Below are 27,615 nucleotides of genomic sequence, written 5' to 3'. Positions count from 1 at the left end.
CAATATATTATACATAAGGTATTAAGTTAATAAGTAAGATTACTCGAAAATAAACCTTAAATTTTCACCTACAAGGTCTTAATTACGGCTGACAATAAAACCTTTTGAATATCTCATGTAAAGTATCCGTATTTGGCTCATGATGTCAACAAGCTCCACATTGATGAGCACTAACCCGTTACAGGTAAATATTATATTTACATTCATGAATAAGCTTAAGATTAATGTCACACAACACAAGTACAGTCACCCGGAATTATGTTACACAACGAAGTGCGCAAAAATATCTGGTACGATCTTATTTGTAGCCATAAGAGCGTGTTACATAATTTTTTTCGCTTACCTACAAATGTGTTCGAAAGAGTTTACTTCAAAGTTTGCTATTCCAATGAAACAAACATCAATAGTAGCAGACTAGCAGTACTCAATTAAATAAACTGAAACTAAAACTACGAAGGCAAAAGTAACACTTTCCCACAAATAATACAATTTATTTTTCATCTCAGCAGCTCGAACAAGCCTACTTTCGTCACTCCCTGGAGTGAAACAAATTAGCTTTTTAATTTAGTGAAGGCCATGAACTGCCACTTCATACTTCTATTACAAATTATTTTTTCTTGTTTCTCTGTATTATTCTGTGTAATTCGAAATACATTTTAACCTTTAATATGTTCTCACTACTGAGGTGAAAAATTATGTGTGCAACACGAGAGCAAAGTTATTTTACATCTCGTGTTTTTGAATCTTTCGCTTTCTCGGGACTCAAAATAAACACTCGCAAGAAAAACCAACTTTCCACTCTTGTTGCACAAATAACTATTATCAAAGATAGATATAACTCCGTAATAGATGGATACAGTCTAAGGAAAAAACGTGCCTCGAAAACCAGAAGGATAAACAAAAAAAAACCGGCCAAGTGCGAGTCGGAAACGCGTTTGTTTTGTATGGGAGCCCCACTTAAATATTTATTTTATTCTGTTTTTAGTATTTGTTATTCTTTCTATAAATTGTATATACAGATGTCAATCACAATGAAAAAATCAACGATGACATCTGTATATACAATTTATAGATTGTAATAATGTGGTACGTCCCACAATAAAAAAAAAGGAAAAATATATTAACATTTTTGTTATTCTTATTATAGCGGCAATAGAAATACATCATCTGTAAAAATTTCAACTGTCTAGCTATCACGGTTCATGAGATACAGCCTGGTGACAGACAGACGGACCGACAGACAGATGGACAGTGAAGTCTTAGTAATAGGGTCCCGTTTTTACCCTTTGAGTACGGAACCCTAAAAAACATCCCCACCTTACCTCCGTACCCTATTTTTTAGCGTAGTTTTAAAGTGAAAATGTTTTTATAAATAATTACTTTGAATTTATTTTATCCCTTTGAACAAAGGATGTTTCACGTCAAAAATTCGTAGCTTTTATCAAAGCGGCTGATGAAGGTTAAGTATTTTAAGGTGAATAGGTGTATTTTGACATGTTTTTAATACGAGAGAATGAAAAATAATATATCGCCGACGTCAACTGCGTGATTTGTAGTACATATATTTACACAGTCAATTACATACCACCGAAAAGACAATGTACTATTTGAATGCCGCTTTCAATGAGATGCTATTGAAATAATGATCTTAAAGCTGAAATTTGAAGCCGACACGGGACTGCCGGATGCCAGACAAAACAAACGAAAGGTTAAGTAGTAATTTATAAAAATATCCACCTTTTTGGATTGATTGGTACTTGTCCATTTTTCATTCAATTCAATATCGTTTGTAATGTGATCTCAAAAACGGTTTAAAATACCCAGAACACTCAGGTTTGTTTGAGCTTAAGACGATCTAACTATTTAGATTAAAGGAAGTTGATAGTCAACTTGAGTATTTAATGAATTAAGGTCTACGTACGACAATACGACATGCCCTTCCCTAATCTCTTGCCTACTTGTTTTGTTTTCTGGACAGCTCTCGTCTTTTATATTCCCGAAATTTGAAGAAGTAGCTCGATGTTGAGGGGATAAATCTTTACCTACCTTACGTGACCTTACATGCGTCAAGTTACTCCGGTAAGTACCGGCAGCAATCGGCACACGAGTAGGGGGGTGAGGGGGGTTACCAGGGGGCCAAAGGGATACCAGGATTCGCCGACAGGGAGAGGGTCAGCACGCTAGGTGCCGCCTCTATCTATGGTGGAGCCATGAGAAGAAACTCATTTATATATGCTATAATCTGAGTGCTCAAGGACGGAGGGGGCCTCGCCGACGGCGTGAAAGACTTGGACGGTGTGCTAGGACTTCTTTTAAGCCTAGTACCTATATATAACCCCTAGGAAGAAAGTTGGATAGTAACTTACTGGAGGCGCTGAAGTCTGCGGGCTTGGAGCCCTCACCGACGGAGCAGGGGACTTAGGGCGCGAAGGGGACTTGGCCGTCGGCGCGGGGGATTTGGGGGGCGAGGGGGGCTTCGCTGATGGCGTGGGAAACTTCAGCGGCGTGCTCGGTGTCACCTCCATTGTTGGTGCGGGTGGAGCCTGAGGGAGAAACTTGTGTTATTGATGGTTTATATGATAATTTTTGAAATTCGACCAGGTGAAATAAGTACCTATACGCGTGCTTATTTCTTTTATACGATCTCGGAGCTTTTTTATATAAATTTGAAAGTAACATATTATGTTTTTGCATGTTTTACCGGTTTTATTTCTGGTGCCACTGGTCTGGCGACAGCGATATCTGATGTCCTCTACTGGTGCCTGTTCAGTCTAAATAAAATATTGTCAAAAATATGAAAGAGCATGTTTAACACATAGGGTGTTATATATTCACGAGGCTGATTAAGGAGATGATCCTGATTTTTCTTGCTAATGGGCTTAGTTCTAAATACTTACTCCGTTCGCTCAATGACCTAAACTGAGACTTGGCCTCCGACACAAGACAACGCCACTTTTTTTTCTTTTTCTGTGCTATTTCTCGCCAATAGTTGACTCGGAGTTCGCGCAGATCTGCCTCCATCATGTTGTTCCAGCGATACCTGGGGCTTACAATAAATTAATAAATTGCAATAAATTAGTAAATAAATCGCCAGTAGTTTTCTCAGGAAATTATTAGCAAATGCAAGAATGAGTTTCTAGTAAAGTCAATATTCAAAACACACGTTTCAGTGGTATAATGATTTTAACCTGTCCTTTGTGACTAATGATACGATAGAAAATCAAAAACTAATGATAGCAAATGGAGGTGACATTACTTAGAAATTGTGATATCTTCAATCAATCGATCAATCAATCATTTTTATTTCGTCATCACAGGTATTTTGGGTAGGCATCTTAAGAGTTGGCAAGGCACGATGCTTACTAGGTGATTTCCACGGCGACTTCGTTAAGGGCGTGGATCCTCCTTCAGGCGTGGGTCCCACTTCCTCGGAGATATCCTTGATCAGCTCCAGAAGGGTGTGGCCAGGGGTAGCTGGCATTGAGATGGATGACGCACCTCGAGAGCCCTCTGCAACAAGAGATGGAAGATTTAACGGCCTTAGAGCGTTTTCACATTGTCCGATCCGATATCGATTGTTCAAAAGAAAGCGTAAATAGAAAAAAATATATTTATAATATTTATATATTACAGTACATTATTAAACTCTCATACACAAATTATAATATAGGCAAGGTCTTGGAAAATACATAGTTGTTTCTTTTAAATACTGCACACATAATATGGTGAACATTGTACTAGGTGTTTTCGGGATCGTGAAGTTGTGATCCCCAATGTCAAAAATGTATTGAGATGGTCATACTGAACAAGGTTTCCTATGGGACCGATAGGAAAATCGTGAAAAAAATATCCTGGGCCCATACGTTTCGTCTACTTCGGGCCCTCAAGGGACCGTGTAATACGTTAGATTTATTTTCACGATTTTTGTGGTTAACACAGAAAAAATAATAGTACTAAGTAGGAGTGCAGCGGAGTGGCCCCATACAGGGCAAAACATCTCGGATCCCCGAGAGACCTCCCCGAGGTCCTACTCAACATCAAAGGTTTGATAGGTTTCCTCGAGGAGCTGGGCTGGCAGGACTAGCCCACCCCCATGTCACGCAAAATAGGCGCCAGTCGTCGAGTTGCGGAAAATCGCCCGAACTACAATACAATACAATAGTACTAAGTACAGAAGGTTCACTTTCTAACAAAACGCGTCTATTACGACAGAATATATGACCGCTAAGTGGCGCAAGCGCGAGCGTCCGTTCCGAAGGTTCCGCGGTATACTATGGCTAGACACCAAAATTGGTGTGGGCCGCATGTACTTGTAGCGACGCGACGAAATCGCGGAGTGAGCCTCGCCTGTGGTTAGTCCCATGGGGAAATTTGTTTATTATGACCAACACATTTTTGACATTCGGGATCACGACCTCAATATCATCCAGTATAATAAGAGTACCTACCTGGTATGGGAGACCTCATCACCAGCTTCCTAGCTACGTCCATAGCGCGCTGGAGGTTCTGCTGGTTCTTGAATGACGCTCTGCTGCGGCACCGGCCGATTTGGGACCTGCGGTGGCAGCATGGTTCCATTTTTATCGCCTGTCACTATGCCTGTCACTTTCGCACTCACGTACTTGTTAGAACGTGACAGGTATGGTGACATGTGACAAAAATGCGACCGTGCTAAGGCCGCTGTTGTTATAATTACTTTATCATTACTCTATTATTCTTCTTTTCTGTGAAAAACCCTATAAAGGTCATTTTCCGTACCTAAAGGGGAGGGCTTTGGGTACGGAAAATGACCTATTACTAAGACTTTGCTGTCCGTCCGTCTGTCTGTCCGTCTGTCACCAGGCTGTATCTCACGAACCGTGATAGCTAGACAGCTGAAATTTTCACAGATGATGTATTTCTGTTGCCGCTATAACAACAAATACTAAAAACAGAATAAAATAAATATTAAAGTGGGGCTCCCACAGACAGACAGACAGACAGACAGCGAAGTCTTAGTAATAGGGTACCGTTTTCACCCTTTGGGTACGGAACCCTAAAAATATGATAGATTATTTTCCGCTACTGTACATGTGTTGGTTACCGTAAGCAAAGATAGATATAACTCCGTAATAGATGGATACAGTCTAAGGAAAAAACGTGCCTCGAAAATCAAGAAAATTTGATTCTCGCTCAGAGGGCGCTACTAGTTTTGGCCTACAGTCGTATAGATGGCGTTGACGGTTTCGTTTGTTATTTAACAATTTTAACGCATATCAGTGAAAGAACATGGGTCAAAATCATAAAAATAATTAATGCAAATAAAAAAAATCATTTATCTATATTTAAATACATTATATCGTATTTTTATAAATCTTCATTTTTAGTTTTAAAGTGTGTCGACAGATGGCAGTGAATTTACTGGGGTTACAAAATTTACTATGACAGTACCGCTCTAGTATAAGTTACTCTATGCCGTAAGCTATAAACGTGTGTGTATGAAATAAATATAGTTCAATTTCAATGGGTGATGAATATTTTGGCATAAATAAGATGACGACGTTCACACTTGACCGAGCACACTTTGACGCATGAGATGTTATTTATACGTCGTGTAAATATTCTGCTGTTGTGAGTGAGTGTGAACACTGCGAGTGTGCCGAATAGAGATGCGCCTAATACTTTACCAAAAATAAATAAAATAAAATAAAATAAATAAATATTAGGGGACATCTTACTGGTCGTAGTACTGGTAACCCCGGGATAGTGGAATGGTGCAAGTGGTCCTAAGGCTGCAAAAATATATAACACGCTGTTATGGCTTTACAAAATTTTATAAGATCGTGTCAGATATTTTTGCGGCCTTCGTTGTATAACATATTATTGCAACTGACTGTACCTGTACCTACATGAATTCCCAAACCATTATATAGTTTATAAGACTGGGGTCACCTTAATTACTACTAACTACTAACCTTATTGTTATTCGTTGCACATTACAATTTATATAGCAGCTAATGAAACAAAATTGTATTGGAATCGTAATTCTCTAGAACAGTAGTCTAGTAAATAAAATAGACTGTCTGTTAATAATAAACAATTAACAGTCCCCTTACAACGCTGAAAGTCTTGAATATTTAGTAGTCTCTGCTAATAATTAATGTTACATACTCATTCGGTATAGCGATATCGCGCGCTGACCTCATCCAATGGTGTCCATCTAATTTAAGTAGCTCCTTGCTCCGCCTTGTAAAAACCCTTCGCACATCATTTCCGACTCGTAGTCGCCTCTTAAAATCTCCTTAACCTAAGCGACCACTGCTACTTTAAGTAAGTACTTACCACTGCTGTCTTACGCGGGTGGACGGACCGGGTGGAAGGTGAACAAAAAATAGTATGTATGTATGAGCAACGCTAACTGCAGCAAACGCGCACAAGCTTATGTTGAATGTTTCTGCCGTCTCGAGAATATCGTCACTATAATTTGAAAAAAGAGTTAGTAAAAATGAAACGTCGTGAGAATTCAGTCTGCATTAACGTCTGGTCCCATTTGGACGTAATGGGGACGCCACACCGCCAGAGCGATAGCTAAAGACGCCGATTCGAATCCGGCCTTCGTCACTGGAGGGCTTCGTCACTTTTTCTTTAATATATGACATCTATTACAGTTGATAATTTATAAATAATAGTGTGACTACTTAAAAAAAAACACAAATCAAAATATTTAATAAAATAATTTGATTTGTTCCCAAAGCTGTTCAACTTCAATACTGTTATTGCCGTTCAAAATATGAAACAGCAGGACGTAAGATTGAACGTTTAATAATTATATTGTTTGTCTTAGAACAGAGGCCGTTGTCATAAAGGTTATGCCTCCTTTCTCAGAACCGAAGCATAATTTACTTTCTGATTAAATTACGAAGATTAAATTGCACGTGACATACAACAACGCCTCTAGAGATTGTGTTCTTTTACCTGATTATGGTAAAGCCTAGCGAAAGGATCTTATTAAAGTAGACTATATGTAAATGTCTACACCGTCTGGTACATTTTAATTTTATTTCCAAAATGGAAATCCAAAAATACAAAACAAACAGTTGAGGTAAAGTTTTTTTAACGTTTTGTTTGTTTAATTTATGTAGTAGTAGTCATAAAAAGCATAAATAGCAACAACAAATATTATGTAGGTATTATAACGTTAATAACAATATTAATGTTCTATAAATTAGATACCTCCAGCGCTTGGCGTCAAAACAAAAACTGTTTTGCTGCAGCAGTGGACAAAACTTCACACTGCAGTTAAATAGGTAAATTTATACTTAGGTATGTATGTTCAGATTAGTTTTGTAATTCCACTAACACTATTTTATAAGTTAAATATAAATGTATGTAACTAACAACTATGGATTTATGTCCGAAATAAAATTGTTTTATTTAATATTGTCTTCGGTTACCGCGATAGTTACTCATGAAATAAAACTATGAAAACGGATTATATCGCGTATATTGAATTTATAATACATCCCGACGTTTCGAACTCTTTACAGCGTTCGTGGTCAACGGGTGGGTGGGGTTGTTTTATTTATTTAATTTATTTAAAAGAAATCTGTGACCAACCAACCCACCAAAACCCACCTATACCTATACCTAGTCCAAAATTTCCCAACTATGTCCTAAAACTAACTCGTATTCATATTCATATTTATTTATTGCATCCATGGTAGGTACACGGGTGTTACATATATAATAGTTTGTTTCACATGGGCCCTGGTAGGGCACGGCAATTATCTTAAATCTAAAGATTGATTTATATTATGTACAATACATTTGAAAGTGTCTTATTTATATATATCGTATATCTTGGTGTAGATGTGACTATTATTTGAACTACTTAGTTCTGAGGCAACATAGTTTCATAAATGGCTGAAAGCACCCAGAAAACACAAAAAATTATATTGATACTGGTACCTTATTAAGTGTTTAACTTGTGCACCGTAGTAGTAGTACTGCGGTGTCAGCATGGTTGCATTTTTAACACCTGTCACTATGCCTGTCACTTTCGCACTTACATACTTGTTAGAACGTGACAGGCATGGTGACAAACGATAAAAATGCTACCGTGCTAAGCCCGCTGGACTGGATAGTTTTACGTTACAGTCAAGTGTAAAATTATGGGTGCACACATCATACTCAAAAATAGTCCCATAGTTCTAACGTCAGCGAATTAAGAACTATGGGATATACGTATTTGAGTAAGTATGCACCCATATTTTTACCCTTGACTATACATAATACATTTCCTGCGAAATGGAACATTATTTGAACCGGTTACGATAAAATTAACAAAGATGTATTAACACTTACACAGTAATTAGATCAGTGGCAATTAGTATGGAAATGTTTTCAAACGTGTGTGTCGGTAAAGTGTTCCCGAAAACTATCGATTTATTACACTCATACCTTTTTAAAAGCAGGTTTAAGTCTGCGGTTGTTACACCTACGTTACTCTAAACGTCTCTCAAATTACTGGATTAATTAATAACGTTAAAAAGAGCGTTTCCCGAAAAACACAGTCGAAAATATTTTACACCAAATATTTTTACTCAGAAGTTTACCTATCATGAAATTTTACATTTGAATGGTACTCACGCTTTTGGGACTAATTTTATTATGTATTTGAGTAGGTAACGCAATATATGTATTTCATTATTTCATAATGAATTATAGTATTTTACTGTACGAAGAAAAAAGGCAATCGAAACTGAAGAACAAAAAAATTGTAATGAGAAAACTATTTACTTTTATTCTACTTTTACCGATAAATAGAATTTTTATTTTAAGGGGTCCGAATATGTCCCATAAGAGCTTTTCTTAAGAAAATCTAACCATTTACCATACCTTCAAATTAAAGAGGATAGTGGAAGATGAATATATTCATACAATAAGTGTGTAAAAATATTTTTCATAATATCAATATCCCTGATGGAAAATGGGGACTACGTTCGTATGGAGGAGTTGTGACAGTTGTCACGTGACTTCGTCCCCTTTAGTCCTTTTCTTTCGCCTGTTGATCCTTCTTCCTCAGACCCAGCATCTTTAACAGCAGTTTTAGGGGGGGAAAGATGTTGAAAGGGGGAGGCAACGTCGCGCTCTGATCGAAGTAGCTCATCCAGAGACGCGTTCGGGCGAACTTCCATCCAACGTCAGAGTGTTCCTGTGAAAGGTTTATCTTTTTAGCTTCTAAATTATAAAAGAGATGGCGCGTTGATTGGTCGTCATCATCATCATCATCATGTCAGCCGATAGACGTCCACTGCTGGACATAGGCCTCCCCCAAGGCTCGCCACTCCGACCAATCCTGTGCCCCTCACATCCACCGAATTCCCGCGACCTTCACCAGTCGTACAGTTCATTGGTCGTACAGAAATGTTATTTTTTACTTGAGGTGTACGAGGAAACCCAATAACTAATGAGGGCTAACGCGTATGAATTCGCCGCTAGGGGCGCTAGTGTGGATCAATCAATCTTTGGGAATTATGGCTCCGCTAGTGTGGATGGTGGTCTTGGAAGTTCGAAATGTCAAATGTCACTTGTCACTTCAATGACTGACAGCTGTTCTTTAGTCTTTTTGACAAACGAAACAAGTGGGGGGGCACCAAAAACAATGACTTCAGGGCAGGTCAATTATCAGCTTATTTGAAAATGTGGTCCCAATTAGGAGCTCCATCGGAAATATTAAAGATACTATCAGGCTACAGAATCCCGTTTCGAAAGAAGCCACCTTTGGTGGAGTTGTCGAGGCATCAAAAATCCTTTATGATTCGTCCTACCACAGACATGAAAAGCGAAATACAAGATATGCTAGCAAACGGCGCTATTCGCGAAAGAAGACACAAAAGGGGGTTTCTTTCAACAATGTTCCTGAGGAGGAAGACCGATGGATCAAATCGACCCATTTTCAATTTAAAGAGACTAAATCAATACGTATATGCCCCCAAGTTCAAGCTCTTAAACCATAACCGGGTACCAGCAGTTCTGAACCCGAAAGACTTCATGACAAAAATAGACATCTCGCAAGCATACTATCATGTGCCGATAGTACCAACGCATTGCAGATTCCTATCTCTGGCATTCAACGGAAAAACCTACGAGATGACATGCCTGCCATTCGGGCTGTCAAGCGCGCCACATGCCTTTTCAAGACTGACAAACTGGCTAGCACATTGGTTCAGACAGACTGCAAGCATAAAAATGGTAGTTTACCTAGACGACTTCCTCGTAAGTCACCCGGACCCAGACACGCTACAAAATCAATCGCGGCTTGTAGTTCAAAAACTAGAAGAGCTCGGCTGGATAGTGAACAAGATAAAGTCCCAACTGAAACCAACTCGGACGTGCTTAGAATATTTGGGCATAATGTGGGACACTATCGAAAACAAAAAGATGCTGCAAATAAAATTCCTAATTGGAAGAATGCTGGAGCTGGAGAGAAGCAAAGAGTCTTCTAGGAAAACTAAACTTTGCGTCGTTCACGGTTCCTTTAGGAAGACTACATTGCCAACAGGATGCAGATAGACTTCAACAAGCTTCCGAAGTCAATGCGACACACAAGACGCCCGATATCAGATGCATCCCTAGCCGAACTGGATTGGTGGGCAAGAAACGTAGAAAGAAGTACAGCCATACACCAACCCAAACCAAACACGTTCATCACCACCGATGCGGCAGACGCTGGATGGGGTGCAATAGCGAACAACCAGAAATTTTGGGGTCGCTGGGATGCAGAACAAGAACTATGGCACTGCAACCAGAAAGAACTGTGGGCTCTTTACGAAACTATCAAACGGTTAGGATCAGCTCTGAGAGGCGTAGTGGCCATATGGCAGACAGACAATCGAACGGCAGCGGCTTATGTAACCAAACAAGGGGGCACCAAATCAAGAAAGCTTTTGGAAACGACAAGGAAAATCCTACGGCTGTGCGACCGTTACAACTGCTCCCTCATAGCTCGCTACACTCCAGGGCTATACAACGGACTGGCAGACAGTCTCTCGAGGTCGAAAAACCTACCGGAATGACACCTAAAACCATCGATAACAGAGGTGGTATTTCAGGTCCTGGGCACTTCGGAAATAGACTTGTTCGCGTCAGTGAGGTCGGCAGTGGTGCCGAACTATGTGTCAGAGGACGCGACGGACATGGAGAGTCGGTTTACGAATGCCTTCAGCTGAAGTTGGCAGTACGAACTGGGTTGGATATTCCCACCTCCGGCACTGATCCCAAGGGTACTCCGTCACCTCCAAGAGTCGACAGGTATTTACCTAATGGTAGTACCGGATTAGCACAAAGCATTTTGGATGCCAGCAATAAAACAATGAGCGATCAAACAGCCATGGAAAATTCCAGATCTCCCTCATCACCTCGTGAATCTGGAGACCAACCTACCACCACCAGGAATAAAGTACCTCAATTTGCAGGTCTGGACAATACGGGCTGGGCCGATGAACTCCTCAATTGGGACAATTCGGAATTAGAGCTGCTACAGGCTTCTTGGAGAAATTCAACCTTGAAGACATACCGCCCAGCATGGCGTAGATGGTGCATATGGGCATCCAATAACCAAGTAAACGCAGCTGATCCGAGGCCAACTGATCTGGCTCGGTTCCTCTGTCATTTGTCGGAGATAGTGAAGCTGGCACCTAGTACCATTTTAGTCCATAAGTCGGTAGTGGCTACGTTTACAAACCCTAACAGAAGTACTCTGCTAGCTTCACACCCAATTGTGGTTCACACACTTAAAGGAATCCTATCCAAGAAACCCAAAGGGCTCCTCTTTCGTGGAAATTGGAAGACCTGTTAAACTTCTTGGAGTCCTATAATTTAGATGAAAAAAGTTTGTTTGCTGTTTCTCGTCACGCATCAACGTTACTACTCCTTACATCAGGACGAAGAGTGCAAGACTTAACGTTACTAAGCATACAACCGGGCCACTTCGAAGAGAAGGGAGACGAGTTAATATTTTGGCCAAAATATGGATCAAAAACTGATAGCTCTACATACAGACAATCTGGATGGTCTTTGAGATCTAAGCCAGCGTTAAGATTTAATATAGTTCATTGGGTTAAACAAGTGATAGCCCTGTCGCAAAATCGCCGGAACTCTAAGCAGCTAGAAAACCTTTTTATTACCACGCGAGGTGTTGCGAAAGGAGCATCACGGGCGGTCATAGCGGGGTGGTGGTGGTGGAAGAACCCTTTTCAAAGAAGCCAGAATATCAGCCTCTGCTGGAAGCATCCGAGCTGGAGTTGCTACTGAGAACTGGACTTGTAAGAATATGGATATTGGATGACGTTCTTAAGACGGGAAACTGGCGATCCAAAAACACCTTCTTTAACCATTACTTTCGAGAAATTCAACCAGCTGCGGCACCTAGTAATAGTATTAATCTGAACAATTGTTTTTCTCCCATTAACTAGTTTAATTAAATTGCTATGTATCTCTTAGACAGTTAAGAGTTGATTTATAAAAGAATGAATATAATCAATTATGCGGGTTACCTCGCTCAGAGGATATTTTGTTTGAATGATGATTCAATGTAAGATTACAAATCAAAGACTAAATAAGATTCAGGATATTATATTTTCGTTAGGTTACTTTAATGTAGCAGATTAATTAGTTCTTAAATAAACATTCCATTCAAATCTCATGCGAAATTTCTTTTTGGTCCATTGTGTAATCCCATTTTCTAGTACATATATATCACAGAATTCACAGTACGCCCGGACCAGCGCCGGCAGAGGTTTAAACACGTCTCATTAGTGGTTCAGGCAGAGGCAAGAATACCTAAATAGAACCGTTTTTCCCCCGAAGGGTAAAAAACGGATATTTAGGTTTCAGCCGAAGCCTGAACCACGCCTAAAGGGCCTTGCCGGCTTAAGGTACTGAAGAGCAGGCAGCCGGCGCTGACGCCGCGCTCGTCGAAGTCGAAGAATTCACTGAATTACGGCTGTTACAAGGGTGTTATCTCATTAGTGGTTCAGGCTTCGGCTGAAACCTAAATATCCGTTTTTTACCCTTCGGGGGAAAAACGGTTCTATAGGTATTTATAAAAATAATCCACAATTTCAACATCCCACACTCGAGTACCTAAACAATGTCCTTTGTTACATAATCGTTATTTAATCTTCGCATCTTATATCTCAAAGCTTAGCCTTGTCACGTCTTTAAATACTTCCTTGCCGGTTATTCTCTAAAGAATACGACCATTTTCGTTAAAGATAATTAATCTTAACCGCCTACTCCCTCTGAAGTTATCATTAAACAATATGAATTTGTTGGCAGCAATTTTAAGCATGCATTTGTGTAGATAGTTTTAAGATTGGTTGTAGTTGATTATAATTGAAATTAACAAACTTTAAGTATTTTTTTAATGGATTCAGGTCAGCGACATTTAATTTCACAGATTCAATATACTTTACCCTTCGTTTGGCAAATTCCCGCAAGCGGAAATGTCTATTAGAAATTTATGTAATTGACAGAAAAGAAAACTAAGATTGCAACAAATCTAAAGTAATGTCTGCCACTTGGAAGGGATAATCCAATATATCGTTATCCTGCATACCATAGGAGTACTTAGTATAAAATAGCTTGTGAAACAGGTTGGGCGACAGTTCTTTTTCAGACTAATTGAAGTAAAACGTTAAAACCCTTTATATTCCGCGCGATATCCGTATTTCCCGTCGCAACCTACCTACATATATTTTGTTCCGATTATGCCGAGTTTTTCTAGGGCCCTAGCTTACCGCCCCCTCTTATACCATATTAAACTTGCTTCCTTAATTACATGTTACATTAGGATATCGACAAAAAGAATAAAAGATAGTCCGTATTATTGTTGTCAACAATAGGAATGCTTACCCTATACGCTTAAGTCGTCTTTAATAATACATAATTCACAAAACGTTCCGTTTCGAACTTTTCTGTGAACCAGTACAACTTGACCCCCGTGCCCCTAACGCAACTAAAGCAACAGGAAATCTCAGTGTTACCGGATGAGTTAGCTGCATACCTACACTTTATTAAGTAATAGCAACCCTGTTTTGTTGCCAAAATTTAATTTTATCTTTTGGCTTTACATTTACTCCGTTTTATAAGTTAGTAACGCATTCGCCAAAAAGCAATTACTAAAAAAAACTGAAATGTGAAGAAGCATGTTATAGTCTAAGATCCGGTATAAGAAATCCCATCAAAAACATTACATGTATAAAGATGCAAGTCTCGCAACGCAGTTCTTCTACTACAAAAAAGTTTTGAGATGTAATGTGACACCAAGTCGGTTATTTTAGTCAGTGCCAGGGGGTGTTAAAACCGTAACAATATAAGATACCTTTATTTTTTTTATATACACATATAAAGACTTGGCAATCGCACGGCTACATAGTCCATGACCCATGACATAAGGATAAATTCGTCATCTATTTAAAATAATCCTAATTGAACATAGCGCTAGCCCGAATGACATGCAGTTTAAGCAATACACATACGAGTACAAGTAAAGCATTGTGTGCGATTGCCAAGTCATTATGTATGTATTAAAAAAATAAAGATATCTAATATTGTTACGGTTTTAACACCCCCTGGCACTGACTAAAATAACCGACTTGGTGTCACATTACATCTCAAAACTTTATTGTAGTAGAAGAACTGCGTTGCGAGACTTGCATCTTTTTACATGTAATGTTTTTGATGGGATCTCATCTCTTTTTGTAGGCAGTCCTTCTTTTCGTGTACTCATACCCATACCATACTCATACTATGTATACACATATCATAATTATACACATCTTAATTCATACTCACATCGTACAACGTATAGTGTACCTATACTTAACCTACTAATTGTAGGAAATGTAAACGTAACTTTGTTATTGCATATATTTATATACGATTACAAACTTACTTGTACAGTTATTAAATCTTTAAAACGTGACTAATATTGCAGTATTTTTATTAAGTTTTTATTGGCTCAATACGCTAAAATCTAATTACGTTTCAAATTTAGAGCTTGTGGGTCTGCTAGAAGTACCTTAGAATTATGATGATCGTGAGTGAGTGTGTCAGTGACAAAACTTAGGAACCTTGACATGCAATAATTCTTAGGCCAGGATTATACTCGTAAGTTTTACTTACGTAAGTAGGGACAAAGCTATTTGCTAGAATGAGATAACGATATTCATATCTCATTCTGTAGTATAGCTGTGTCCCTACTTACGTAAGTAAAATTACAAGTGTAATCCTGGCCTTAAACTACATGTTCAAATTACATGTTATTGAGAATATATCTAAATCATATTATGCTCTATACGTTACTGAAAATTCAGGGTTCTAGCTTTAGCTATCACAAAATTACAGGACGTTGAAAATGGCCTGAGTGGCTTCGAGAAAAGGATGGTACGGCCGTGCCTCGTTCGGTTTTGCTCGACTACCTATACCCTCATCTGTTATTTATCAGTGATAAAAAATACATGATAGATAATATTCACATATTCACATTAACACATTGCACATAGGTGCCTAGTTAAATTGCGTACGGTAAGTATTAAATAATTCAATTGTTTATTATTTTTTAATCTATATACTTCCCTCATTTGTTATTTTAAAAATCGTAGACTAGTTAAGAGAAGAGAATATACCCAACAGCATTGAAAAACCGGCCAAGTGCGAGTCGGACTTGCGCACGAAGGGTTCCGTACCATTACGCAAAAAACGGCAAAAAATCACGTTTGTTGTATGGGAGCCCTACTTAAATATTTATTTTATTCTGTTTTTAGTATTTGTTGTTATAGCGGCAACAGGAATACATCATAGCTGTGAAAATTTCAACTGTCTAGCTAACACGGTTCATGAGATACAGCCTGGTGACAGACAGACGGACAGCGGAGTCTTAGTAATAGGGTCCCGTTTTTACCCTTTGGGTACGGAACCCTAAAAAGTGAGGGTTGCCTGCTTTTCCCTCTGCCCAACTGTGGGGTTGCCAGGTGAGTAAGTGGAGTTAATATACCCTCATCTGTTTCAATATTTCATCTATCTCAATTATATAATCGTATATTAATAAAAGTTAACTTTTAACGATATTTCCTAATGTGACATTTTCTACATTATTTATTCGTTTCGTTGGCCTTACTTTACACAACAAATGCTCGTTTAAAATTTCTTGTATTTATGACAGCAGAAAACTGTCATCGCTCCTACTGCACTATGATATAGGTCTCCAACTCTCCGCCCGCGCAGCTAAAAGCAATCCCATTAAGGAAACTGCATGGAATGTATACCGTTTGTTCTGATTAAACCGAATTGAATTACAGTAATATCCTGAATGAAAAGGAGTAAACTGATATTTGCGGACGCGTAACTTACGAGATTAATAACAGGCCAATTCAAACGTGCACTGACATCGATACTAATAGAACAAACAGCGATATTAAAATGAACGATTATAAGTTTTTGGCAAACATTAAATTTTTTGTACAAGCTTTTATCGCTGACTGTACTTTTCTTTCCACAGGTAACTAATACTCATAGAGACAATTCTAAAAACTCCAAACACAATTAGGTTTCGTTGTTTTATCACAGAGTTCCTATGGCCACATCATGTCTCCGTCATCAGATCAGGTCGATGGTACCATAATATTGCATTGTCACCTGACTTACATATATTTTTTTTGTAATGTATTTCCTTTGAGATTGTGTAATTAATTTCGACATTACTGGTAGAGTAATGTGTCTTATAAGTGTATTTGCATGCATTATATACTATGTTTTATGTGCAAATAAATGATTGATTGATTGATTGATTGATTGATATGCTTTCCAGCTTCGTTGGAAATCGGGAAGTGGGTCTTTAACTTGCAAGATTTGACCCGTACAAACATAGTTATGTAGATACATTGCAAAAAAAGCTTGTAAAAAATACTTAAAGATATCCATACAAAAATACACTGGGATAACTAATGCTAGTGTATATTTTTAGGGCATAACTACTTACACGTCATATCCAGTAAAAATAGTCGGAACATTTTTTAATTTTTTTTTCTAAAGGAAGAGCGGATTTAAAATAATTTTTAAGACAAAAACAAACCGACTTCAATGGGGGATGCCGCTGAAAGGTTACTTATTGTTGATGGTGCACTCCAGACAATGATATGAAAAAGACAGCATCTTTTGCCTAACTAAAAGGAGGTAAAACCACCCACGTTTCTAGTAGCATTTCGTTTCTGTAAGGGTCATAGTTCTAACCTAACCTAACCTAATGTTTTGATAGCATTTCGTTTCTGTAAGGGTCACAGTTCTAACCTAACCTAACCCACTTTTCTGATAGCAGTTCGGTTCTGTGAGGATCGCAGTTCAAAAAAAAGTTCAGGTCCAAGTTTGGGTCTGGGTCCATAACGAAGAGAATAAATCGCCAAACGTGAACTATGTGTCGTTGAAGAGTTCCATTCTGATCATCATCAGCAGTTCCACTTCATCAAATGTCACTTTTTAAAATGGAAATGCTGGATTTGTTGATAAAAATACAAAAATCACTATATGTATGCCTTTCACATTTGAGGAGTTCCCTCGATTCCTCATGGATCCCATCATCAGAACTCGAACTTGACAAAAATGTTTCTTGAAAACCTAACTTGCTTAACAAACATAACGAAGAGGACAAATCGCCAAACGTCAACTATGCGTCATTGAAGAGTTCCGTTCTGATCATCATCAGCAGTTCCACTTCATCAAATGTCACTTTTTAAATGTAAGTGCTTGATTTGTTGATGAAAATACTAAAATCACTATATGTATGCCTTTAATATTTGAGGAGTTCTCTCGATTCCTCATGGATCCCATCATCAGAACTGCTTTTTGACAAAAACGGGACCAATCTACATATATACTTATAATCAAAACGACGACGAAACGATGTATATACTTATAATCAAAAAAAGAATTTTCAAAATCGGTCCAGAAATGATGCAGTTATGGACTAACAAACATAAAAAAAAAACAAAAAAAAACATACAACCAAATTGAGAACCTCCTCCTTTGAAATCTTGAAGTCGGTTAAAAAACCAGCCAAGTGCGAGTCGGACTCGCGCACCGAGGGTTCTGTACTTTTTAGTATTTTTTGTTATAGCGGCAACAGAAATACATCATCTGTGAAAATTTCAACTGCCTAGCTATCACGGTTCATGAGATACAGCCTGGTGACAGACGGACAGACGGACAGCGGAGTCTTAGTATCTTAGTATCTTTTTTACCCTTTGAGTACGGAACCCTAAAAACAATCGTTTGGAAATAATACGGTATACCTGCGGCCAACCTACGCACGTTTTTGTTTCCCAGAGCCAAGAAAAGAAGAGATATTTTACTATTTACAATATTATACAGTATGTTATGAACGAAAAACATTTACTCATGCCCATTCATATTTAGGTCATACTGAGCAACCTTTACTATGGGACCAACCCTGAAATCGCGAGTAAACATTGATTCTCCCATAGGAAATTTCAACGCCAGACCAGCAATGAATGAGACAGCCGAATTTCGGATTGGATTTACGGACCGCATCCCCTACGTTTTTTAGGTTACTTACGGTAATCATAGCATAAGAGTTGGACATCATAGCGATGAGCAGGTTCAGCAGCACAATGACGTTGATCACGGAGTAAGAGCCAAACATGAGGAGAAGCGAGTGTAACTCTTGATGCCAGCCAGCTGGAAGTTCTCTAAGCCCACCGTGCCGAATGACGCCCAGAAGATTGAGAGGCTTCGAATACGCTGGTGGTAAAAAAAAAGAATTAAAACACGTTAAGCTCAGGCAGGGTACAATCCGTTTAATCTAACTTTAAAGTGCGATAGAGCTTATATAAACGTTAGATTTTCATATGATTTATATTTTACGGTGACCCTTTTCACACTTTATCACTGCAAATCTGTGCACAATTAGCTTGCTCCGAGCAAAATCTAGGCAAAAGAATTGTATCGAATTTTCATTTCTTGTCTAAGACACAACAGACCTGACGTCAAGTCATGAAGGCTTTTCGAAACTTAAAAGCTAGAACAAATACTAAAAAAATCACTGACGAATATAATTTAATAACAAAAAATGCTTCCAACAACTTCCGTGTTTTATTTTGGCTGTTTTTTTTATACCACGTCGGTGGCAATCAAGCATACGACCCGCCTGATGGTAAGCAGTTACCGTAGCCTATGGACGCCTGTAACAGCTGTTTGTGATTCAGCCAAAAAAGGGCAATCGAAATAGTTAAAACCTGATAAATTGTGTCTGTTCTGATGGCCCTTGCACAGATCGTAGATATTAAATTAAATTAAATAATCATTTATTTTCAGGCGTGGCCCATAGAAGTGTTAGTAACAAAAAACTTAAATACTAATGTTAAACAGTACAATTAATTAAAACCTACCATGCAAATCAATATACTTAGAGCTAGGACTAGGACAATACAATACCGGGTGAGCTGTACACATTTACATTACATAAAACATTTACTATTACATTAAGATTCTATTACATATTAATGATATGTAGGTATCTATTTAAATTACATAACGGGATGGTGCAAGTGGGCCTAAGTGTTTCAATCAAATAAAATCATAATGACACAGACTTTAATAATTTATTCAGTGCACTAATAGTGTACGAGATTGAAAACATAATAATGTCCATAACTCACCAACTTAAAGTAAAATATAGCAAAATAAGTTTGTATAAAAAAACTATACAAGTGATGCTAGTTTAGAATAAGTGGCAAAAGTCGTTCTCATTTCTAATTGCATAAGTTAACGAGTAATGCAGAAGTAATAACTACATTTCAGAATAATGCACACGCGTATAAATATATGGAAATCATGTTCAGATTCGGGAAAATAGGTGCTTATTATTTCCATGAAGTAGGTAAGTATAAAAATGGTAAAAGATGTTTTGATTTGCCTTCATAAAGCTTTTCGAAAAGAAATGTATTTCTAAATTTTTTCGGTACTCTTTGTAGAAATTTCCCAGTAAAATTTTCATTTCAAAGAAAGACATTGTTATTTACGAAAAACTCAACCCCAATTTTTGAAAAACTCCCATATTGAATTTTTTTTTAATATAATAAACAAGCAACTGGCATAATTAGTAGGCATGATAGTCCATAGTAGCTCTCAAAGTCATGCAATCCACCTCATCAATCTTCAAAGTATTCATCTTGACGTTGATATCTTCTTCCAATTGGATTTGTGTCTGCAGCAAATAGCGCAGAGAGGCCGTGGCTTCCTGTAGCATCTGCTGAAGCTGCTCCACGCTGTGCCGGAGGCTCTCACACTCGTAGAACAGGGACTGCCCTGGAGGATCCTTCACCAACTCAGCGCCTACTCTCTGAGACCTCCGACCAAGTCTCGTGTGCGCCAAACCTATGTACCCCTCCTTTTCAGCTAGAGCCTTTTGCAACTCTAAAATATTATTCTGCATGTCACAAATCTTCTTCGCCGTCTCATGATGCATCTCCTCCAGCCTCCCTTTTGCAATATGAGTCTCTTTAATACGCTCATTGAATTCGTGGTTGCATCTGTTATAGGATGTCCATAAATCATCAATAACTTGTTTGAGCAAAGTATCAATGAATATGCGTATCGGCCGAGCGGAAGCCACTTCTCGTGCTGCCTGTTGGATGTTCTTCGCGGAGTACGCATTATACTCTTCAGCTGAAATATCAGCAGGGTCTAGATTTGCATAGCCTTCGTAAACGGACAGGCATAAATCAGTCGGTTTTAACGTGAGTGACCCTTTATCGGAATCGATGGCAGCTTGCTTGTACTGCAAATCGCGATCTAGTAGGTACCGAACGGAACGCAGTCGTCGCATCTGTTCATTCAACTGCTCAAGAGCTCGTTTCAAAAGACTTTGGCCCCCGAGAATAGTAGTTATTTCATTTTGCAGCGCATCTTCAACATTATCGACAGCCAAATCGATTCCTAACCGGCCGTCTCTCAACATGAGGCATTTTCTACAGATCGTAAGAGCATTCGATTGCAGTGAAGCTAAGCAGTCTTGCAGCCGAGTCTTATACATACTTAAAGCTTCTAGCTCATTGCAAATCTCTTTTCTTTGTACCTTCAACTCTCCTTTATTGAACTCAACATCACCAACTCGTTCGTCTATGCGCCGGTCCGTGGTTTCTTTTAAGAGTTTCGCGCTTTCTTTTGTTTGGTCGCGGACTCTCTCACATTCTTTAAGGACCCTGTCGGCGAGTTGGGCCTGGTCTTCGGCGTTTCTGTTTCTTGCGTCGTTGTTAAGCTTCCACTCTGCGAGAGTGAACTTAGCGGACCTGGGGGGTACGCAGACGATCGCCTGCTCTGATAGGCGCGTCGTGGCCACCGGGGCACCAATTACGTGGCGCACACCAAATTGTGCGTCGGTCATTTTGTTAAATAATTTTCTAAAAAATGTTTGTAAGGAGACAACAAATATGTAATTTTAAATAGTCAATGTCAATAGTTGACAGTTAAATCATTTCGTTGTCATATGGTTGTCAAAGCTGAGGTCAAACCTGTGACAGTGAACAAGTGTTTTAAAAATATTATTGACTGTGTACGTACGTACGAAGGTTATATTAGTAACCCTGTGGTAACCAAGTGGTAACCCTCGGTTTTTTTTATAACGAACAGGCATCTCACTGCTCAATAACGAGCGAGCGAGCGCGAAGCCCGACCAAAGCGTCTCCGTTTCATCTTAAGCAAAAATGCTTTCATAATGTCCGGCGGTAATATAAGCGATTCCAGTTTTTATTTAAAACGGAGGGGATTATCTACATGCTGCACGCACAGCAACGCCTTTGTTACCATGGAGACAAACAGTTAAGTCAATTACTAAACTTAGTTCGCGTTACGTTTTAAGAATCACACATATATTCTTAACTAATTATAGGTACACCTTCGTGGTTAAAGCTCACACAAATATATTCTTAACTAATTGTAAGTACACCTTCGTGGTTAAAGCTAAGTGTTATTCGTGATTTGTTAAGATTACCTAATTGCAAAGAATTCAACTATGGCCGACACTAAGTTTGGGATTCGCCATGTTATCGGCGCTCCAGTGGCAACAACAATGCTATCGCAACAAGAATTGGTATGCATACCCCCAAGAACAGCCAAGTTTACCCTCGCCGAATGGAAACTGAACAACGACGCGAAAAGCAGGATCACCACGGACCAGCAACAACTAGCCGACAAGGTCCTTGGAGAATGTCAGAGAGTCCGGGAAGAAACAGAAGACAGAAGCAACATATTAAAAGCTACTTCCGAAAGGCGCATTGAAGAACGTATATTAGATGTTGAATTTAATAAGAAGGAGTTATGTTTACAGAGAAAAGAAATCTGCATCGAACTTGAAGCTATGAGTGTGTATAAAACTAGACTGCAAGATTGTCTGGCTTCTTTAGAACAAAATGCTTTAAATATATGTAAAAAATGTCTCATGCTAAGAGACGGCAGGCTAGGAATCGATCTAGTGGTCGACAATGTAGAAGTTGCTTTACAAGAGGAAATATCAACCATTCTTGGCGCTAAAAGCCTTTTGAAGCGAGCTCTAGAGCAGTTGAATGAACAAATGAGACGCCTGCGTTCCACGCGATACCAGCTCGATCGTGATTTGCAATACAAACAAGCTGCTATTGATGCCGATAAAGGTTCGCTTACATTAAAACCAACAGACATGTGTTTATCTATTTACGAAGGTTACACAAATATGGACCCAGCAGACATATCAACCGAAGAATACAACTTCTATTCCGTTAAAAATATACAACAGGCAGCGAAAGAAGTGAGTTCCGCCCGCCCGATACGAGTATTTATTGACACGTTATTGAAGCAGGTCGTCGACGACTTGTGGGCGGCTTATAACAAATGCAATCATGCATTTAACGAGCGTATACAAGCGACTAAGCTCGCTAAAGGCAACCTGGAGGATATGCATCGTGACGTCATGGAAAAGGCTCATGCCATGCAAAAGAATATTGATTTGTTGAAGAAAGCCATAGCTGATAAAGAAGGATACATCGGTGTGGCGCATACGCGGCTTGGGAGAAGGGCTCAGAGAGTTGGCGCCGAGTTAGTAAAAGATTCCCCAAGCCAAGCCCTGTATTATGAATGTGAAATGCTTCGTCACAGCACTGAACAGCTGCAGAAGATGCTCCAAGACGCTACGGCCGCTATTCGTTATCTGTCGCAGACACAGATTCAGTTAGAAGAGGACATCAACATCAAGATGAATACTTTGAAGATCGATGAGGTAGATTGCATGACTCTGAGGGCGACAATGGACTATCATGCATATTAAAGGTATTTTGGACATAATTCTCGTTTAGAATATGGAAGTAAGTAAGTTTTGATTTTATTTCATGTGGTACATTTCAATTTTTCAAAGTATTTCTAACGATCATACGAGTGTTTCTATGCCAATAATAAGAAAGGTGTTTCTATGCCATTAAGTAAATGTTTAAGAGCAAAGGGCTGAAAATGTATGTATAATTAATATAATTAATTCCTCAAAACGCATTTATGGATCTAATTTGATTGACCTAATATAAGTAGGTATGTACTTTTTTTCGTGTGCCTCAAAAGTAGTCTCGTCGCTATATTACGCCAAGGTACGCACCTTAATCCTTACCCGGGGCGGGTTTTGTTAAGACGAGAGCTAGACACGCGATTTGAATGCCACTACGGAGAATAATAAACTTGTTTTTGTCCTGACAGCTTCAAAAGTAAATTCTGACTGCCATTTCAAGTACGTGCATATTACCACCTTACCCTTGCATTTTTAACATACCATGTATTTTACAAGTGATACACACACTGAGAAACAGATGGGTAATGACGAAGTTTAAAGAGGATATAGGATATTAAAATAATAACGAATGGCGGCCATGTCACGAGAATGGCGATATGTTAATGGGTCAAACACATTTCAGAAAAAGGTCCCTTCTGTGGACAATACAATTAAAGTTACGACCGGAGTACATGTATTATGTAGGTATTGCGTTTTATTATAATTACGTCTACCTATTTCCCACAGAGTAGCAGAGGTTATGGATTTTCACTCGCTAAGGTAAATGAGGCATTACGTTACATAGGACATGTACCTAGGTAGGTACATACAAATGTATCTAAAAAAAATCATGAGTCGAATAAAAATTAAAACTTACGCTCTCCAAATCCTTTTTGTCCCCCATGATGTAAATCGCAGAACGCCCCTTCAGCGGTCACTGAAACCATACCATTTTAGAAAGCTATGAAAGTCGCACGATTGATCTTAGTCCATATAAATCAATTTGACCCGAAGCACCAAAAAATAAAATAAAGCCCGGCCAAGTGCGAGTCTGACTCGCGCACCGAGGGTTCCGTACATTACATAATTTAAACAATGTATTTTTTATGTGAAACGTGAGTGAAAGGCAAATTGCGATTTATGACGTATTAAAAAAAACCACTTACTAGATCTCGTTCAAACCAATTTTCGGTGGAAGTTTGCACGGTAATGTACCGTAGAAAGTTACAACTTTGCCTTTTCAATATAGCTTTGCCCACCGCATCACATTTCAGTAGAAGCGAAATATCATAAAACTAGTAACAGATACACCTCCCTTTCAATCTGTGGTTTATAGCTAATCATATTGCTGATAACACTGGCCTATTAGTTGACGTGTGCCTAACTTCAGTCACGCGTGAGCCGGCTTCAAGTGAGGACGTGTTTTTTGGCGGGCAAAAAAAGTTAAAAAAACTTCGGTAGGATATCGGTCCAGGAGAGTCCTACAGGGATGTAGTTTTAACTGTAAATAATATGCAGCTTAGAAACGATGTAGACGAAGTTTCAACACGTTATATGCATTACTTTTGTAATTATGATCGTGGGCAATTTCATGATCGTATTTACGTATCACTTTTCACAACATTGCCCAGCACATTTTTACCGTTAGGGTTGTCACTAGTAGGTATGTTATAACGTTGTTTAAAGTTATTTTGCTAATTTTAAGAGGAAATATAAGCAACAACTGCTTTATTTATATTACTTTATACTTCTTTTGCAGTTTAAAAAAGTTTCTTGTTATGTTATCTGTAGTAACCTACTTTTAATGCTTAGTAAAAATGGCAGTGCTTTTGAATAATTAATATTTTTGTTAATTTATATATTTTTGTATACTTCCTTTGCAGTTAAAAAAAAAATATGTTGATTTTTGATTGTTTCTTTATAATTGACAACCCTAGCATATTTAGGATTTTGTATGAAGAATCGCAATTTTTTTTTTCATGACTTTGCCCACATAAGTTTGGAGGTGAATTACTGAACTTAGTGACTTAATACCTATACGACAAAACTATGCCATGTTTATTCTGGATTATAGAATTTGATTCATGGCCATAAAGTCGATAATCGTGGAGTTAAGAGACTGTAAGCAAAAGTGGACAATCTTAATTTTTTTTTTTTTTTTGGCCCGCCTGTTTAAGACCCATTTTCTACAGTACAGAAACTTATTTCGACTATGGTTTGCTCACTCACACAAAGAAGAGTATGTCAATATGTTATTGCCACAGATAAGTAATGCAATATGGACCAACAAACTTGAAAAAAAAGTAAAAGACTGCAAAAAGCGGGCAAAGTTGTACAGTTTTACGGTACATCATATATTTTTTTTCAGTTTTATCATTCTCTTATTTTAGAAGTTACAGGGGGGGGGACACATTTTACCACTTTGGAAGTGTCTCTCGCGCAAACTATTCAGTTTAGAAAAAAATGATATTATAAAACCTCAATATCATTTTTGAAGACCTATCTATATACCCCACACGTATGGGTTTGATGTAAAAAATTTTTTTGTGTTTCAGTTCCAAGTATGGGGAACCCCCAAAATTTATTGTTTTTTTCTATTTTTGTGGGAAAATCTTAATGCGGTTCACAGAATACATCTACTTACCAAGTTTCAAGTTTCTTATAGTTTCAGAGAAAAGTGGCTGTGACATACGGACGGACGGACGGACAGACAGACAGACAGACAGACAGACAGACAGACATTACGAATCTATAAGGGTTCCGTTTTTTGCCATTTGCCACCCTAAAAAGGAGAGGAGTTATGACGTCATCTTTTTTTTGTATACATATTTTGGGTGTCAGTTTTGTAACCGTCCATACAAAATGTATGTGAAAATGCGTTACAAAACTGTCATTTTTTAGGGACTTTTTTTTCTTTTTAATCCGATAGTCCTCGTGATTCTGAGTATAAATAACCCAAAAGTTGATTGATTTTCGAAAAAAAGTAAATGGTAAACTTTTAAATGAAAATGGCACGCCATTTTGAGAATGTTTTCACAGGATCATATAACTAATGTTTAAGTATATTTTTAAGGGACCGAAACTGAAAACGGCTTGAAGTGCGGAGTGAAAGGGTGATGTAAGAAAAATAAATGTGTTTTAAGTTTGGGTTCGCAGTGCCAATAGTGCCATAGAGAAAAATAAGTTGAGAGTGCTCACTCCGTAAATAGATAACAGGTTTTGAGCGAGTTTTCGAAAACTTATTAGTAACAAAATTTAAGCTTAATAAGTATCAAGTTTTAGGCGAGTTTAGAACTTATTAATAATACGTTTTATGTACCATGTAACTTATTATTTATTAAGTAAGGAAACTGAAAATGGAAGTGGGCAGGCCACTTAGCCAGATTAGAAGACCAGAGATGGACCAAAGTGGTGACAGAATGGCAGGGACCTCATGGAAAAAGACACAGAGGGAGACCAAATACCAGGTGGATAGATGATATTGTCCCAATAGCTGGACAAAGTTGGATGAAGAAAGCACAAAACAGAACACATTGGAAAAAGTTGGAGGAGGCCTATACCCAGAAGGGGTCCTTAAATTAAAAATAAATAAATAAATATAAGTAAAATGAATTGTATACTTAAGGAATAAAAGGCTCTATTATTATTATTATATAAGGAAACTGATGTATGAAGTGCGGATTCTAAGCTTACTTATTTATTTATGGTAGTGCTGGCATTTTCTTACTCGGAGTGTTTAAATATTAAGTACCTAGGTCTAAATCTTTCGTAGCCTCAGTAGTGGCAGATAACATTTATTTAACGTGGGGGCACGGTAGTGCCCACGCCAAGACGAGCCAATTATAATTACCCACAGCCAGTTACTATATATATACGTTACTTAGTTTTTTTTTAATACCAAATTTTACATTGCCTACAGACAACTGTAATTTTAGTACAAATACAGACAGATTGGGTAGTTGATTGGAGCGTATGTAATTACGCGTCAAACAAAATTAAGACTACTAACGTTTGCGCGCGACTTCGTCTGCGTGGATTGATTATGATTGATATAAACTATCATATGTCCATCCATGCAGAGTCTCAAACTATATCCATACCCAGTTTCATCTAAATTCATTCAGCGCTTTAAACGCGAACTTCGCGCCGCGAAGAGGTAACAGACAGACAGACAGTTACTTTCATATTTAAAATATTAGGTAGTAGAGATGTAGCATGGAGTGACTCACACAGCTGAGGCCACACACCGCGAATCGATTTAATAAATTAAT

At 38.3% G+C, this 27,615-nt stretch overlaps 5 protein-coding genes across 5 annotated transcripts in view; 1 reads left to right on the top strand and 4 right to left on the bottom strand.

Moving 5' to 3' along the window:
* The window catches only part of LOC134747270 (cathepsin O-like), a 160,054-nt gene that overhangs the window by 38,525 nt on the left and 93,914 nt on the right, over positions 1–27,615 (bottom strand). The gene's annotated exons all lie outside the window — the stretch shown is intronic.
* LOC134747152 (uncharacterized) lies at positions 2,419–4,653 on the bottom strand. The gene is made up of 3 exons (XM_063681733.1): positions 4,449–4,653; positions 3,364–3,510; positions 2,419–2,543 (listed from the first exon to the last, which is right to left on the bottom strand). Exons 1-3 carry the CDS (start codon positions 4,576–4,578, stop codon positions 2,419–2,421), a joined length of 402 nt encoding a protein of 133 aa, XP_063537803.1. The 5' UTR covers positions 4,579–4,653.
* LOC134747458 (transient-receptor-potential-like protein) lies at positions 9,011–18,792 on the bottom strand. Its single transcript, XM_063682082.1, has 2 exons — positions 18,614–18,792; positions 9,011–9,193 (listed from the first exon to the last, which is right to left on the bottom strand). Exons 1-2 carry the CDS (start codon positions 18,698–18,700, stop codon positions 9,026–9,028), a joined length of 255 nt encoding a protein of 84 aa, XP_063538152.1. The 5' UTR covers positions 18,701–18,792; the 3' UTR covers positions 9,011–9,025.
* Positions 20,132–21,489, bottom strand: LOC134747222 (tektin-1-like). Its single transcript, XM_063681822.1, has one exon. The coding sequence runs from the start codon at positions 21,440–21,442 to the stop codon at positions 20,156–20,158; it is 1,287 nt and encodes a 428-aa protein (XP_063537892.1). The 5' UTR covers positions 21,443–21,489; the 3' UTR covers positions 20,132–20,155.
* Positions 21,982–23,388, top strand: LOC134747456 (tektin-1-like). Its single transcript, XM_063682079.1, has one exon. It carries the CDS (start codon positions 22,070–22,072, stop codon positions 23,354–23,356), a length of 1,287 nt encoding a protein of 428 aa, XP_063538149.1. The 5' UTR covers positions 21,982–22,069; the 3' UTR covers positions 23,357–23,388.

Source organism: Cydia strobilella, chromosome 14 (genome assembly GCF_947568885.1).
Source record: "Cydia strobilella chromosome 14, ilCydStro3.1, whole genome shotgun sequence".
Lineage (NCBI taxonomy): Eukaryota > Metazoa > Arthropoda > Insecta > Lepidoptera > Tortricidae > Cydia > Cydia strobilella.
This window is presented reverse-complemented; position numbering and strand designations above follow the sequence as displayed.

What these genes read in the sequence shown, in the direction of transcription:
- LOC134747458 (XM_063682082.1), bottom strand. Translation starts at nt 18,700, where the DNA reads ATGTTTGGCTCTTACTCCGTGATCAACGTCATTGTGCTGCTGAACCTG. An exon ending in ACTCTTATGCTATGATTACC is followed by an intron (nt 9,194 to 18,613) that starts GTAAGTAACCTA and finishes AACCTTTCACAG; the next exon opens with GAACACTCTGACGTTGGATG.
- LOC134747456 (XM_063682079.1), top strand. Translation starts at nt 22,070, where the DNA reads ATGGCCGACACTAAGTTTGGGATTCGCCATGTTATCGGCGCTCCAGTG.
- LOC134747222 (XM_063681822.1), bottom strand. Translation starts at nt 21,442, where the DNA reads ATGACCGACGCACAATTTGGTGTGCGCCACGTAATTGGTGCCCCGGTG.
- LOC134747152 (XM_063681733.1), bottom strand. Translation starts at nt 4,578, where the DNA reads ATGGAACCATGCTGCCACCGCAGGTCCCAAATCGGCCGGTGCCGCAGC. An exon ending in GATGAGGTCTCCCATACCAG is followed by an intron (nt 3,511 to 4,448) that starts GTAGGTACTCTT and finishes CTCTTGTTGCAG; the next exon opens with AGGGCTCTCGAGGTGCGTCA. An exon ending in GTCGCCGTGGAAATCACCTA is followed by an intron (nt 2,544 to 3,363) that starts GTAAGCATCGTG and finishes TTTCTCCCTCAG; the next exon opens with GCTCCACCCGCACCAACAAT.